The 15,195-nt window shown below is 31.7% G+C and overlaps 1 protein-coding gene across 1 annotated transcript; it reads left to right on the forward strand.

Annotated features, from left to right (window-relative positions):
- Window positions 1-11,359: 11,359 nt before the first annotated feature.
- LOC129911084 (uncharacterized) lies at window positions 11,360-12,770 on the forward strand. Its single transcript, XM_055988748.1, has 4 exons — window positions 11,360-11,486; window positions 11,608-11,715; window positions 11,773-11,896; window positions 11,956-12,770. The coding sequence occupies exons 1-4, from the start codon at window positions 11,459-11,461 to the stop codon at window positions 12,068-12,070; spliced, it is 375 nt and encodes a 124-aa protein (XP_055844723.1). The 5' UTR covers window positions 11,360-11,458; the 3' UTR covers window positions 12,071-12,770.
- The last annotated feature ends 2,425 nt before the right edge of the window (window positions 12,771-15,195 follow it).

Below are 15,195 nucleotides of genomic sequence, written 5' to 3' on the forward strand. Positions count from 1 at the left end.
CTTTTACTATTGACGTTTCGCTGTATTGCGTTTAGAATGCAAGATAATGCAGTATTAATAGTATTAATGCATTGTTTAATGTATGAAGGACAAATTGATTCATATTTTAATTTCGAACATAAAATATGATGCTCTGTCAATTTCCCTGAGTCTGAAGACATTAATCTTGAAAATACGACCAATAACACTCATAATATAAGATTTTTAAGACAACCACTTCAAGATTTTGTTTGAAAGTTTTCAAACAATTCAAACTAACAAAAAATTAAACAACGAAACTCTCAAAATAGGCTTGAAATTGTTGTTTTAAAATGCTTATAGTCTAGTGATTGGATATTCAAGATAAAGGTCTTCAGACTCAGGGAAAATGACAGAGTATCATATTTTATGTCCACGTTCCATACAAACTTGCCCATTCTCCTTTCAGGAATGAAAATCTCTATTACTTATTCAACGAAAGTAATATGATCCTCATTCTATTAGTTATTGGGAATGGTCACCATTAGCATTTGTTTGGAAAGAAGCAATAACATAGATTTTTTTTGAAAAGTTTTTTGCTTTTCTTTAAGAAAAAAAAAGTTGTTATTCTGTACATTCATTATATTAATTAAGTAAACGTTCTCAACTATTTTTTTAATTGGGATGACATATTATGGACATGGATATCAACAACTTTGTAATTTAAAGAACAAAATTAAAGAAAGTTTTAGAAGCAACGCAACGTTACGCTTTGACTAACCATTTAAATTTTTCCTGTAGTATACTGTTGTCAGGTTTTTATTCTTCTTATTATTTTTAAAATTTTTGTTTACTGAATACTTATGTATCTACAGTACAAACCACTAATGAAGTGAAATTTGCTCATTACATCAACACTAGAAATACTTTTATAGGCAAATTTTTAAAGATTATTAAGTTAATTGCACAGATCAGTAAGGTAGTGATTAAATAACTTTATTTTCCATTTAAATTGACGTTAATTAAATGTATTCCCAAAATGATAATTTTACAGTCAATATTTATTTTCCTCATTTTTTCTTTTTAATTTCGTGATCAATTAATATTCATACAAAATTATCTAAGTTGATCGTTCATTTCATCGTTCTTTTAGGCACCCCATTGGCTTACGTTGAGGTGCTGGGGCCTCGGGGCAAGACTTAATTTTGGGGCCCCTTTGATATATGGGTCCCATTTGATATAGAAATTAAAAACAAAATAAAAAAGTACGTATAAGCCCAACTCTTTTTTATTTGGGTCCCTGATGTAGTATTCGTTTTTCGCTAAGATTATTCAAGATTTTTTGGAGCTCTAAGATTTTTCTTTCCTAGGTTTGTGTCTTAATTACAGGGCGTTTTGTATACTTAAAGTGGAATGATTAGAGAGAGCATGGTAATTGAAACAAAAAATTATATTTTTTTTCAAAAAGTGGATCCAAAGACAGTAGACTTCTTTTAAGAAATTAGAAAAAAATATATTATACTTTCATGATATTTTTTCGTTGATGTTTTTTTTACTGCTCCAGAACTGCAACTGAGTAACGGCTACTATACTTTTCTTATATATTTAACAGAATACCAAGGTTAAACATCTGTTTTAATCAGGAGTTTCAGTGACTTAAAATAAATAATTATAAAGCTTTCCTCTATCAGAAACAAAAAACACGTATACGCCACAGTGAACCAACATGGTACAGTTCTTAAAATACTAAACTATCACCCGTATTCTGCTATTCGATTCACGATTCACCACGTCAACATGGCTTTGAAAAAACGGTTAATTTCGAAAGCAAAACGTTGTTTCCGTCTGTTTTATTAATTTTAAAGAAAAAAAAAATTGTTTAAGTTTAATTTAAACGCCCATTTAAACGCTTCTTATTTTAGACTTTCAAGTGAATCGAATAGCAGAATCCGGCCGTATACTTGTGTTATCCTTATCATCTTATGCTATTTTGATTTATTAAATAATCGCATAATTTAGGTATATCTAAGATTTTCTTCTTAGTTCAATTGTAGGGCACAAAAAGAGTTTATAGGTTTCAATAATTTTATTCCAAAAGAATTTAAATCGCGTAGGAGCGATGATAGGCTATTGATTATGTAGTTTAGAAAGGAACTAAGACGTTCACGGGTTTTTATTGCAGGAATCGCTGAATGGGTTATAAAAGAAGATAAAACCGCGGAGTGCTATTAAATGAGAGGGTGGAAACTGAAGACAGGGATGCAAAAGCCCCCTTTTTGTTTTTTTTCAATATACCTCGTAAACCAAGCAAAATTTTGATATACCTATTGCACATAAAACTTTTTGTAGAGAATTAAATTTCCTATTGGAATAATGTTTTTTAAAAATTGAAAAAAAAATTTCCATACCAAAATAGTCGAAACAATCATAAAAAAATATCAAAAAAATCGTTTTCTTGAGTTTTTTTGCTTTTTTAGTTGTACATTTTTTTTTGGGTTGAGATAGACATAAACATTGCTCCAAAGAAAAAAAAAAGATTAAATTTCCTTCAAAATGCTGTACTCACTAAATTTTTTCATTGAAAATTGACCGAAGTATGGCCATTTCAATCTATCTTTTTTTCGCATTTTTAGTTTTACTTAAGTAAAACAGAAACATTTGAGGGGAAAGTACGATTACTTAAGCACCAAGAACTGATAATGAGATTTTGTAGAGGGGTTAAATACAATCATTGTTTACTATGGGAGGGAGGGTCAATGTCCCCCCGTTTTGGAGGGAGGGGCAATTTTCAAAAAAAAATACTTAAAATAAAAAAAAATTATTAAAAAACAACGGCAACACTTACAGTTTTGATTGATACTTTTTTCAAAAGCTAGAATTATAAACTTAATATTTATTTTAAAATGAAGTTATTTTAATCAATTCTTTTTGAAATACCCGATTTCAAAGTCAAAACTTGTGAAAAAAAAGACTATGGACTTCAATACGAAATTGATCGACAAAGTAAACTGCCTTAATTGATTTCTTATCAAATCATGAAAATCATAATGTTCCTTTGCCTTCTACTTTTTGAGAAAATTGAAAAATAGACAACATACTTTCTTTATCGGAATCACTCGTTTATTTCAAAAAGAATTGATTAAAATAACTTCATGTTAAAATTAATATTAAGTTTATAATTCTAGCTTTTGAAAAAAGTATCAAAACTGTAAGTGTTGCCGTTTTTTTTTTAATAATTTTTTTTTATTTGAATTATTTTTTTTTTGAAAATTGCCCCTCCCACCAAAACGGAGGGGTCATTGACCCCCCCTCCCATAGTAAACAATGATTGTATTTAACCCCTCAACAAAATCTCATCATCAGTTCTTGGTGCTTAAGTAATCGTACTTTCCCCTCAAATGTTTCTGTTTTACTTGAGTAAAACTAAAAATGCGAAAAAAAGATAGATTAAAATGGCCATACTTCGGTTAATTTTCAATGAAAAAATTTAGTGAGCACAGCATTTTGAAGGAAATTTAATCTTCTTTTTTTCTTTGGAGCAATGTTCATGTCTATCTCAACCCAAAAAAATGTACAACTAAAAAACACAAAAAAACTCAAAAAATCGATTTTTTTGATATTTTTGTATGACTGTTTCGACTATTGTGGTATGGAAATTTTTTTTTTCAATTTTTAAAAAACATTATTCCAATAGGAAATTTAATTCTCTACAAAAAGTCATATGTGCAATATATCAAAATTTTGCTTGGTTTAGGAGGTATATTGAAAAAACCAAAAAGAGGGCTTTTGCATCCCTGTCTTCAGTTTCCAACCTCTCATTTAATAGCACTCCGCGGCAGGGGCGGACTGGCCCACCGGGCATTCTGGATTTTTCCCGGTAGGCCCTCGGGCAAGAAAACATTTCTTAAAAGCACTTGAAATTCTATTTTTAAATTCACTCACGTCATGCTTCAAATCGGTTTCTGGCCTTTTTAGTCAGTATAAATCTATTGTGCCCCTTATGGATCTTTCGAGACCTATAGAATTATGTTTGTGAGCCCCCTATGTATGTTTCGAGGCCCACAGAATTATGTTTGCGGCATATAAGTCAACGTAGGCCTCCTATGGATCTTAATGGGCCTACCGAATTCTGTTTGTGGGCCCCCTATGGATTTTCAAAGGGCCCCCTATGGATTTTCAAAGGGCCCCATATGGATATTTCGAGGCCCACAAAATCATGTTTATGGCGTTTAAGTCAATGATGGCCTCCTATGGATTTTTAGGGGCCTACCGAATTCTGTTTGTGGGTCCCCTATGGATTTTCAGGGGGCACCATATGGATCTTTCGAGGCCCACAGAATTATCTTTGTGACCTTTAAGTCAATGAAGGCCACCTATGGATCTTAATGGGCCTACCGAATTCTGTTTGTGGGCCCCATATGGATCTTTCGAGGTCCACAGAATCATGTTTATGGCGTTTAAGTCAATGAAGGCCTCCTATGGATCTTTAGGGGCCTACCGAATTCTGTTTGTGGGCCCCCTATGGATTTTCAGGGGGCCATATATGGATCTTTCGAGGCCCACAGAATCATGTTTATGGCGTTTAAGTCAATGAAGGCCTCCTATGGATCTTTAGGGGCATACCGAATTCTGTTTGTGGGTCCCCTATGGATTTTCAGGGGGCCTCCTATGGATCTTAATGGGCCTACCGAATTCTAATTGTGGGCCCCCTATGGATTTTCAGGGGGCCCCATATGGATCTTGCGAGGCCCACAGAATCATGTTTACGGCGTTTAAGTCAATGAAGGCCTCCTATGGATCTTTAGGGGCCTACCGAATTCTGTTTGTGGGCCCCCTATGGATTTTCAGGGGGCCCCATATGGATCTTGCGAGGCCCACAGAATCATGTTTATGGCGTTTAAGTCAATGAAGGCCTCCTATGGATCTTTAGGGGCCTACCGAATTCTGTTTGTGGGCCCCCTATGGATTTTCAGGGGGCCCCATATAGATCTTGCGAGGCCCACAGAATCATGTTTATGGCGTTTAAGTCAATGAAGGCCTCCTATGGATCTTTAGGGGCCTACCGAATTCTGTTTGTGGGCCCCCTATGGATTTTCAGGGGGCCCCATATGGATCTTGCGAGGCCCACAGAATCATGTTTATGGCGTTTAAGTCAATGAAGGCCTCCTATGGATCTTTAGGGGCCTACCGAATTCTGTTTGTGGGCCCCATATGGATCTTTCGAGGCCCATGGAATTATCTTTATGGCCTTTAAGTCAATGAAGGCCTCCTATGGATCTTTGGAGGCCTACCGAATTCTGTTTGGGGGCCCTATATTAATTCTTTCGAGGCAAAAAACAAAAAAACAACAAAAACTTTATCTGCATAGATTTTTGAAAAATCCAGATAATTATCCAGATTTTACTCGATAAAAACAGTGGTGCCAAGGTGTTAAGCCTGAACTACATCAAAACACAAAGTCAAAAAAGTGCAAAAAAGTAAACACGATGTTTTTTTTTTCTTCCTCCTAGTAGCTTGTTTGTATATCTCTCTTTCATTTTAAAAAAAGTATTCGGTTCAAAAAGCTTGAACAAGACCAAGCTTTCGATTTTCCCAAAGTTTTAAAAACAAATACACTGAAACAATATTTTATATCCTTTCCGTAAGGTAGCTCTTCGATCACATAGTTCCTGTCATTTTCCGAAAAAAAAGCTCTTTTGACAAACGGGAAACCTACACTATCTCCAAAAAAAAATCTCAATCGGATAAAATCTCCAGAAAATTTTTGACCCCATGGACAAAATCTCCATGGGGAAAGGCATCCAATGGACAAAATCTCCAATAAATAATTTTTTCTCCCATTTTCTCCAAATCCCCAAAAATCTCTAATTAGCAAAAACATAAACGTAATAGAATGATAGAAAAACCCAAGACCTATGTCTTGCCATGTCGCCCTGTCGCCTTTTAGCCTTGTCGCCATGTCGCCCTGTCGCCTTGTCGCCTTGTCGCCATGTCGCCTTTTTATTTTATTTTATTTTAAAAGATTTTGAAATTGTGAAATCTTAAATTTTAATTTAACTTTTAACATGTAATTAAAAGTTTTGAAATTTTAAAAGCTTTAACATGACAAACAAAAGCACTGGATAAATTCACGAAAACTTTTAAAAACAAATGCTTTTATTTGAAAAAATAAATGATTTTTAGCATTTACATTTTCCAAACTTGGTCAATTAATTAAAAGTAGGTACAATTAATAAAAAGGACTATCACCGACTAATTTCTATAAGTCGGTTAATGTGGTTGCAGTCCTCGTGAAATGCCACATGTTCCGAAAAAATAGATAAAACGTCCTTAACAATTATTCCTGACAGACCAACCCCTTATATTTTAGAAAAAGGAGGTGCAATAAAGACGAGATCGTTAATAAAACATCAAGCTCTTCAAATGTCTCTGTTAAAAAATATTTCTAATATTTTTTATTTATATTAAGAACATACATACATTTTGAAAAAAAGAGCTTGTTTCTAATTATTTTTCGACCACTGTATATAAAAAAACAATTTCTGCATATCAACTTTTATTTTTAAATATTTCGAGTAAGTAAATAATTATGTAACTATTTTGTGGCCCTTTTCCTAAAAGTCCCGGAAGGCTCTTTGACTCCCAGTCCGCCCCTGCTCCGCGGTTTTGTCTTCTTTTATAACCCATTCAACGATTCCTGCAAAAAAAACCCGTGAACGTCTTAGTTCCTTATTACCCTGTTTTTTTTCGACATAATCAATAGCCTATTAGTTATATTAAGTACATAATTTTTCAGTAGGTAAGGAAAAAGTGGTGTAAGTTCCCAAAAATCGTTACGTTTAACGTTGAAGTAGATCTTTTTTTAGTATGTGTAAAGAACTCTTGGAGGTTTAACGGAAGAAGTTTGAATTTTTGACAAAAAAAAAATAATAATTTTTGGGGACTTTAAAATTCTTAGTACATATATGTACACTGTGGTGTATGCGTAACTTTAATTGGAAATTTTGAGGACTTTTGGAACGCTCAAAGCAAAATTTGTATTCTGAATATTTCTAGAACGTAGGGTAGACAGAGTATGATTTTAGGAACGCATAAAGAACTTAAGCTGGATAAACGAATGCAATTGTTTATCAAGTTTTATAAGTCTATCTCAAAGTTTGAGCGTGTAAGGCGATTTTTCATTCTATAAAAAAAAATTAATTTGCTTTAAAATTTTCTTGAAGGGTGGGCAAACACAGACCAAAGGTGGGCAAATGAATTAGATTAGTTTTGTTCGCAGTTTTGGTTTACTGAGTTTTACCTTGACTAATTGAAGGAAAATGTAAAACAAACAAATTTTACTTCTATATATTTTGAAATAAGTTTTTGCGATATAATTTTTAAGCTAAGAAAAACCAGGAAGGAATTTGTTAGAATCACCATGGTTTAAAAGTGTAAAAATGACAATTTTCACTCTAAAAAACACATTTTTTGATTTTTAAGAGGTTGGTAATTTGAAAAATATTTTTCTGTCATCATTTTTTAACTAAGCTTGTGCTAACGAAAAAAAAAGTTAGGCTATCCTGGGCTAACCTAGGGAAAACGAGCCCCGATTTTAAACTCACTATATTTTTACAAGAAAAAAAATCTGAATATTTATATATATACATATATGCAAAAAATGTGAAGATTAAGAAAATCTAAGTTGGGCTATCCTGGGCTAACGTTGGGCAAACAAACCATAGTGCAAAATCAACAGTTTTTCGCTGAACAAAAAAACATAATTTTTTGTGGATTTCGAGGTTATAACTTAAGAACTATGGTAGGGCTAACGAAGAAAAAATGTTGGTATATCCTGGGCTAACCTTGGGCAATCGAACCAGGAATTGCATTTGAAGGTGCCAACTTCTTATAACCCATTTTTTTTTTGGGAATTCAAGGGTATACAACTTTTTTTTATAATAGTTTTCTCAAATACAAAACCTACCCAGATTAAGAGCAATAATTCCAAACAAAATGATGGTTAAATTTGAACGGGTGCATATTTGGCAAGTAAAGTTTAGTTGCTATACTAATGTTCTTTCATATTTTGAGTCTATCAATTCCTTTGAATTTTTTCTCGTCAAAAGTCTTATTTGAAAAAGTTTGTGCGTTACTACTTTTTAAACTAAGAGTGGACTATTATATCGAAAAAAAATAAAATTAATAAAGCCCGTATATTTAAATATAGTTGCGAGTATTATGTGAATAAACTTATGAATCTTTAAAGATGAATATTAGGCTATTGATTATGTCGAAAAAAACAGGGTAATAAGGAACTAAGACGTTCACGGGTTTTTATTGCAGGAATCGTTCAATGGGTTATAAAAGAAGATAAAACCGCGGAGTGTTATTAAATGAGAGGGTGGAAACTGAAGATAGGGGTGCAAAAGCCCCCTTTTTGGTTTTTTCAATATATCTCGTAAACCAAGCAAAATTTTGATATATTGCACATAAAACTTTTTGTAGAGAATTAAATTTCCAATTGGAATAATGTTTTTTAAAAATTGAAAAAAAAAATTTCCATACCAAAATAGTCGAAACAATCATAAAAAAAATATCAAAAAAATCGATTTTTTGAGTTTTTTTGCTTTTTTAGTTGTACATTTTTTTTGGGTGGAGATAGACATAAACATTGCTCCAAAGAAAAAAAGAAGATTAAATTTCCTTCAAAATGCTGTACTCACTAAATTTTTTCATTGAAAATTGACCGAAGTATGGCCATTTTAATCTATCTTTTTTTTCGCATTTTTAGTTTTACTCAGTAAAACAGAAACATTTGAGGGGAAAGTATGATTACTTAAGCACCAAGAACTGATAATGAGATTTTGTAGAGGGGTTAAATACAATCATTGTTTACTATGGGAGGGAGGGTCAATAACCCCCCGTTTTGGAGGGAGGGACAATTTTCTAAAAAAAAATACTTAAAATTAAAAAAATTTATTAAAAAACAACGGCAACACTTACAGTTTTGATTGATACTTTTTTCAAAAGCTAGAATTATAAACTTAATATTAATTTTAAAATGAAGTTATTTTAATCAATTCTTTTTGAAATAATCAAGTGATTCCGATAAAGAAAGTATTTTGTCTATTTTTCAATTTTCTCAAAAAGTAGAAGGCATAAGAACATTATGATTTTCATAATTTGATAAGAAATCAATTAAGACAGTTTACTTTGTCGATCAATTTCGTATTGAGGTCCACAGTCTTTGTGAAAATTGTACTCAATGTATTTTTAAACTTTTTTTTCACAAGTTTTGACTTTGAAATCGGGTATTTCAAAAACGATTGATTAAAATAACTTCATTTTAAAATTAATATTAAGTTTATAATTCTAGCTTTTAAAAAAAGTATCAATCAAAACTGTAAGTGTTGCCGTTGTTTTTTAATATTTTTTTTTTATTTTAAGTATTTTTTTTAGAAAATTGCCCCTCCCGCCAAAACGGGGGGACATTGACCCCCCTCCCATAGTAAACAATAATTTTATTAAACCCCTCTACAAAATCTCATTATCAGTTCTTGGTGCTTAAGTAATCATACTTTCCCCTCAAATGTTTCTGTTTTACTGAGTAAAACTAAAAATGCGAAAAAAAGATAGATTCAAATGGCCATACTTCGGTCAATTTTCAATGAAAAAATTTAGTGAGTACAGCATTTTGAAGGAAATTTAATCTTCTTTTTTTCTTTGGAGCAATGTTTATGTCTATCTCAACCCAAAAAAAATGTACAACCAAAAAAGCAAAAAAACTCAAAAAATCGATTTTTGAAGTGAAAACTTCTTTAGTATCGTAGTGATTTGAAACAAGATGAAACGAAAACGCGACACGACTTCAACTTGTTATAACTTTTTTGTTTTAATAGATAAATGAATGAAATTTGTACTGTAGATAGGTAATTAAATAACTTATAATATTGTTCAATTAATTCAATTAATTTCATATTCAAAATTCGGGGATAACGGTAAAAAGATGTTCTTTTCCAACACACGTTATATCTTTTGATCTAGTGCACATACAAATTTGATTTAACTTTAATACGCATGCTGATAACATAACCTTTTATTTGATATATCACACATAATGTTACGTGCTCTACAAGTTACAAGTTGAACAAAATTTAAAAATACCTCAAAACACCTGTGGAGATCTGTTGGCGATGACCAGCTACCAGTGTAGGAAGTACCGTAATCTCAGTATGGAAATTCGACATGGTTGACTTTAAAAAATTCTAACTTCTCTTGTAGACATCTTTGAAATAAGATTTATGCATCATTATACAAGGTGAAACAATAAGCTTTCACATGGTATAAAATTTTTTATAGGTTGTCAAACAAAAAAATTGATTTAATAGCATGAGAACATAAAAATAAATGTTTTTTTGCTTTTTAGATGAAATTTCATCGAGTTTAAAAAGTTCTAGCTCTTTTTGTAGATGTCTCATAGACTTGATCGATATATATATTTTGAGCTAAGACAATAAGCTTTCAGATGGTGTAAAATTTGTTATAGGTTGTTAGGTAAAAAATGCATTTAATAGCGTGAGAAGATAAAAATACGTGTTTTTTCGCTTTTTTTTGATGGAAATTGATCGAGTTCAAAAAATTCTAGCTCTTTTTGTAGATGTCTCATAGACCTGATCGATATATATATTTTGAGCTAAGACAACAAGCTTTCAGATGATATAAAATTTATATATTTAGGTTGTCATATAAAAAAACATGGATTTGAAGGGATAGAATAAAAATAGGTAGATTTTTTCTATTTTATTTTTTTTTTTTTTGCAAGAAAAATGATTTTTTAAGGTTTCACTTCTACCACGTGTTAATTGCACACATGATTTTTTTTTTGATATTTTTTTTATGATTGTTTCGACTATTTTGGTATGGAAATTTTTTTTTTTCAATTTTTAAAAAACATTATTCCAATTGGAAATTTAATTCTCTACAAAAAGTTTAATGTGCAATATATCAAAATTTTGCTTGGTTTACGAGGTATATTGAAAAAACCAAAAAGGGGGCTTTTGCACCCCTATCTTCAGTTTCCACCCTCTCATTTAATAGCACTCCGCGGTTTTATCTTCTTTTATAACCCATTGAACGATTCCTGCAATAAAAACCCGTGAACGTCTTAGTTCCTTTCTAAACTACATAATCAATAGCCTATATAGTAACAATCTTTATTCGACTACTGTTTATATGTTTGTATGAATATTTAGTTCAGCTTTTGTTTACTTCTCCATGAACTACACTCTGAATTATATTGAGCCCGTTATAAGATTTTATAGCTTTTGTAATATTTTTTTTGATTACAATCTGTCAACAGTACTTGCATCTCAAACAGGAAACATATACACCCGCACTATGACGCGTGCCGGTACCCTGATTTAATTGGCATTGACGCTGAAATTTACACTCATCATGTGCATAACGAGAGAGGGCTCGGAGTCATAACGTAAGGTGATACTTAATTAATTTATACAAAATGTTCTCTGAGAACCATACCTATAAAAGTAATTACAATTTATTCAATGATTATCACTTCAAAACGAATTATTATATTGTTAAAGCCATAGCTTTCAGCTAGTTAAAAAAAGAAACTTTAATAACTTTACTTGTAAATTTTGAAAATAGTGATGTCGAAGCTTGTACTTTTGTTTGGATCTATTCTTTTGGTTGGAGTTTTTTATTTTGTTGAATCAAGCAGTAGTCAACGCTATATTGGCAATGCAGTCCATAAAGGTAAAATTATATAAATATTTCCTTAAGATAATCTTAGAATAATGAATATCGTTTAAGATTATCCGGGAATGTGTTTTTATAATGACACTCAAACACCCATTAAAATCGGACAAACTTTGAGGCCAACTTCTGAATGTGTTCAAATTTATTGCAGAGAGGATTTTGTTCTTTATTTATTATAGTAAGTTTTATATTGTAAAATAGTGAATAGTGGTTTAAAAAAATTATGTAACATTTCAGCTGTCCTCGTTACATGCTTGGTGATGGTTGTGAGGTGACGTTTGATGTAGGTGCAGAGTTTCCAAAATGTTGTGCTGATATTAAATGCCCGAAAAGATTCCCCGGAATCAAATAATCTTTAACTAACACTTTTACTGTGTGTATTGATGTAGAAGATTATGCTGTGATGTTTTATTTATTTATAAATGTGCAAAATTTTAATAAAAGAATCTTTCTAAACGGAACGGAATCCATTCTTATATGGTTTTCTGAGATTAGTCTATTACTTTCAAGCTAATAAAACAAAAACGAATTGAGTTATAAATCGATTTTTCGTCTCAAATAGTTGTTATTTTTACTTGCTCTATAGGGCAAGTATTGGTTTCGTGTAGAAAAAAAAAATCGAGGTTTTAATCAAAACCAACATTACGATGATGGAGAAGATAAAAAAAGTGGTTTTCGTCATGCCGTCCGTCGGTCTGTGCGTCTGTGCGTGTGTGCGTGTGTGCGTCCATCTGTACATCGAGCTAGGGCCTTGGAAACTTGGTACAGATGATTTTTACGTAATTCCCTAGACCCATTTTTTTTTATTTTTTTAATATCTCCATTTTAACGCATACCTCCCAAAAAACGTTTTTGAGGTATTGCAAATTTCTCGAAAACGGCTCTAACGATTTCGATCAAATTTGGTGTGCGGAATACTCTTATTGATTCCAACAAAACTGCGTTTTTATTTTTTCTCAAAAAATGCGGAGAACGGAAATATGGCGTTGCCGTTTTTCAAAAATTGACATATTTTTTAAGTTCATATGATTCATCAAAGCATTAGTTATTTTATTTAAAATGTACAGAGATCATCAAGTATAAAATGTTAAAAAAAATATTTTTAAAAACATTTTTGAAAAAAAAATTTTTTTTTAATTTAATTTTTAAACTTTTGATTTTTTTTTTTTTTTGATTTTTTTTTTTCTACAAAATCTTAAATTTCCAATAGATATTTAAGATAAAGATACTGTGAACTACAAGAGCAAGTACGTGCGACCCAGTCGTGCATTTTATTTCTAGGGTGATGGTGACAGTTTTAAAACAATTGTTCAGTTTGTTTTACTTGTTTTAATTTTTTAAATCGGCTAATAGCCATAAAACAAGAACTATTGGTATGGGCCAAAAACTCGTTTTATAACTCAATCCGTTGTGGTTTTAATAGCTTGTTATAGTCTCAGAAAACTATTTTGGAATGGACTTTGGGTTAGTGCTACAATAACTGTTAACCCTAAGAAATAATTATTTGTTATTTGGTTAATTATAATTAACCACCAGGATACTGCCCTGAAGCACACAACTTATACAGAAAAACGTCATGTTCTAACATGATGGTTTGAAAAAACTATAAGAAATCATGCACTTGAAGTTTTAAATGTAACGGTAAGTGTTTGAAATTAGATAACGTGTGCATTTTGTTTATGTAGGAAGCGGTATGCGAAAGGAAGAGTGGTCAAATGGTGACAGCAAGGCCGCCCGCCAGTATAACGTTTTTGAATATTGTAATTTTGATAAACAAAGGAAAAAATAATGAGAATTATTTTTATTTTAAACTTTTTTAATGTAATTTTGAGTTAATTTAAAATAAAATAGGACACTAAAAGCTGTTAATTATTTCATTAACTTAAAAAATAATACAAACTCAGTATTTTAGCGAGTTAGTAGGGAAAGGTGGTACAAGAGTGCGCACTTTAGACAAAACACCAAACAACACAATAACAAATAACAAATAACAATAACATAAACAAACAGAATTTAACTACTTTTTTTTTAAATTTATTTTTTAGTTTCATCAAAGCAACCAAAAAAATTTAAAATTAGTAACAAAAAAGTATTAATTCATTAGTTATAAGCAATAGAACACATTAGGTCATTTGCGCACTCTTATACATAAAATTGTGTAAGAGTGCGCGATTTAGTTTTGAAGAGAGCGCAGGGGTAAATTCGCACAAAAGCCGCAAAACTTTAAATAAACATTGCATTTTCGAGCCATAACTCTTTGCATGAGGAACACTCTATTTAGTCTTTGACTAATGGTTCCGAGAAATTTTCAGCACATCCTAGTTACTTCCATTGGCTAGTTTATCTCCCATGGATACAATCGAGCAAATTGACCATGAAGTGGAACAATTTATTGCTGATGTGCAACAGGCCGCTGAAGAAAGTACTCCAACATTTTCTAATAGAAGACAAAATGAAATAAAATATCCTTTAGAGATAAGAGAGTTGATAATAGAAAAAAGAAGAGCTCGAAGAAAATGGCAAAATACTAGATTTCCAGATGATAAAACAACGTTAAACCGTATAACCAACAATCTTAAAAAACAAATTTATAAATTCAAAAATGATTCACTCAGTACATTCCTAAAGAATTTAACGACTGATGCTTCAACCGATTTTTCGCTATGGAAAGCAGCCAAGCGCCTGAAAAGACCGCAGTTACTAAACTCGCCCTTGAAATCTCAAGATGGGAAATGGATCGGTAACCCAAAAGAAAAAGCTAACCCTTTCGCGGGGAATCTTGCGAATGTTTTTAAGCCATACCCAACAAACGCGGCTGAAAATAGCTTACAGTTTGTTGATAAGATAGATGAAAGTGAAATACCAATTGTAAGATTAAAAGAAATAAAAAGTATGTGTTTACATCAACTATCAAATAAAAAATCACCAGGTTACGATCTAATTACTGCCCAGGTTATGAAAGAAATGCCTTTGAAAGCCTTCATAAAACTCCAATATATAATAAATGCATGCCTTAAGCAACGGTATGTCCCACACCATACCCAAGCAAGGTAAGCCACCTACAGAAGTGACGTCTTACAGACCAATATCGCTTATAGCAATTATGGCAAAAGTTTTTGAAAAACTGCTTCTGAAGAGACTTAGCAAAATTTTAGAAGAAAGAAGGTTAATTCCAAATCATCAGTTTGGCTTTAGAAATAAACATTCCACGATAGACCAAGTTCATAGAATAACGGATGTAATAGAAAAAGCATTAGAAGAAAAACAAGTATGTTCAGCTATTTTCTTAGATGTTGCTCAAGCCTTTGACAAGGTTTGGCATGAGGGACTTGAGTACAAACTGCAAAGGGATCTTCCCAGACAGTACTATGAAATATTAAAATCGTACATCTCAGACCGATTGTTTAGAGTAAGGTACGATCAAGAATATTCAGAATTGAAGAAAATAGAAGCCGGTGTACCACAAGGAAGTGTCCT

Source organism: Episyrphus balteatus, chromosome 2 (genome assembly GCF_945859705.1).
Source record: "Episyrphus balteatus chromosome 2, idEpiBalt1.1, whole genome shotgun sequence".
Taxonomy (NCBI): Eukaryota; Metazoa; Arthropoda; class Insecta; order Diptera; family Syrphidae; genus Episyrphus; species Episyrphus balteatus.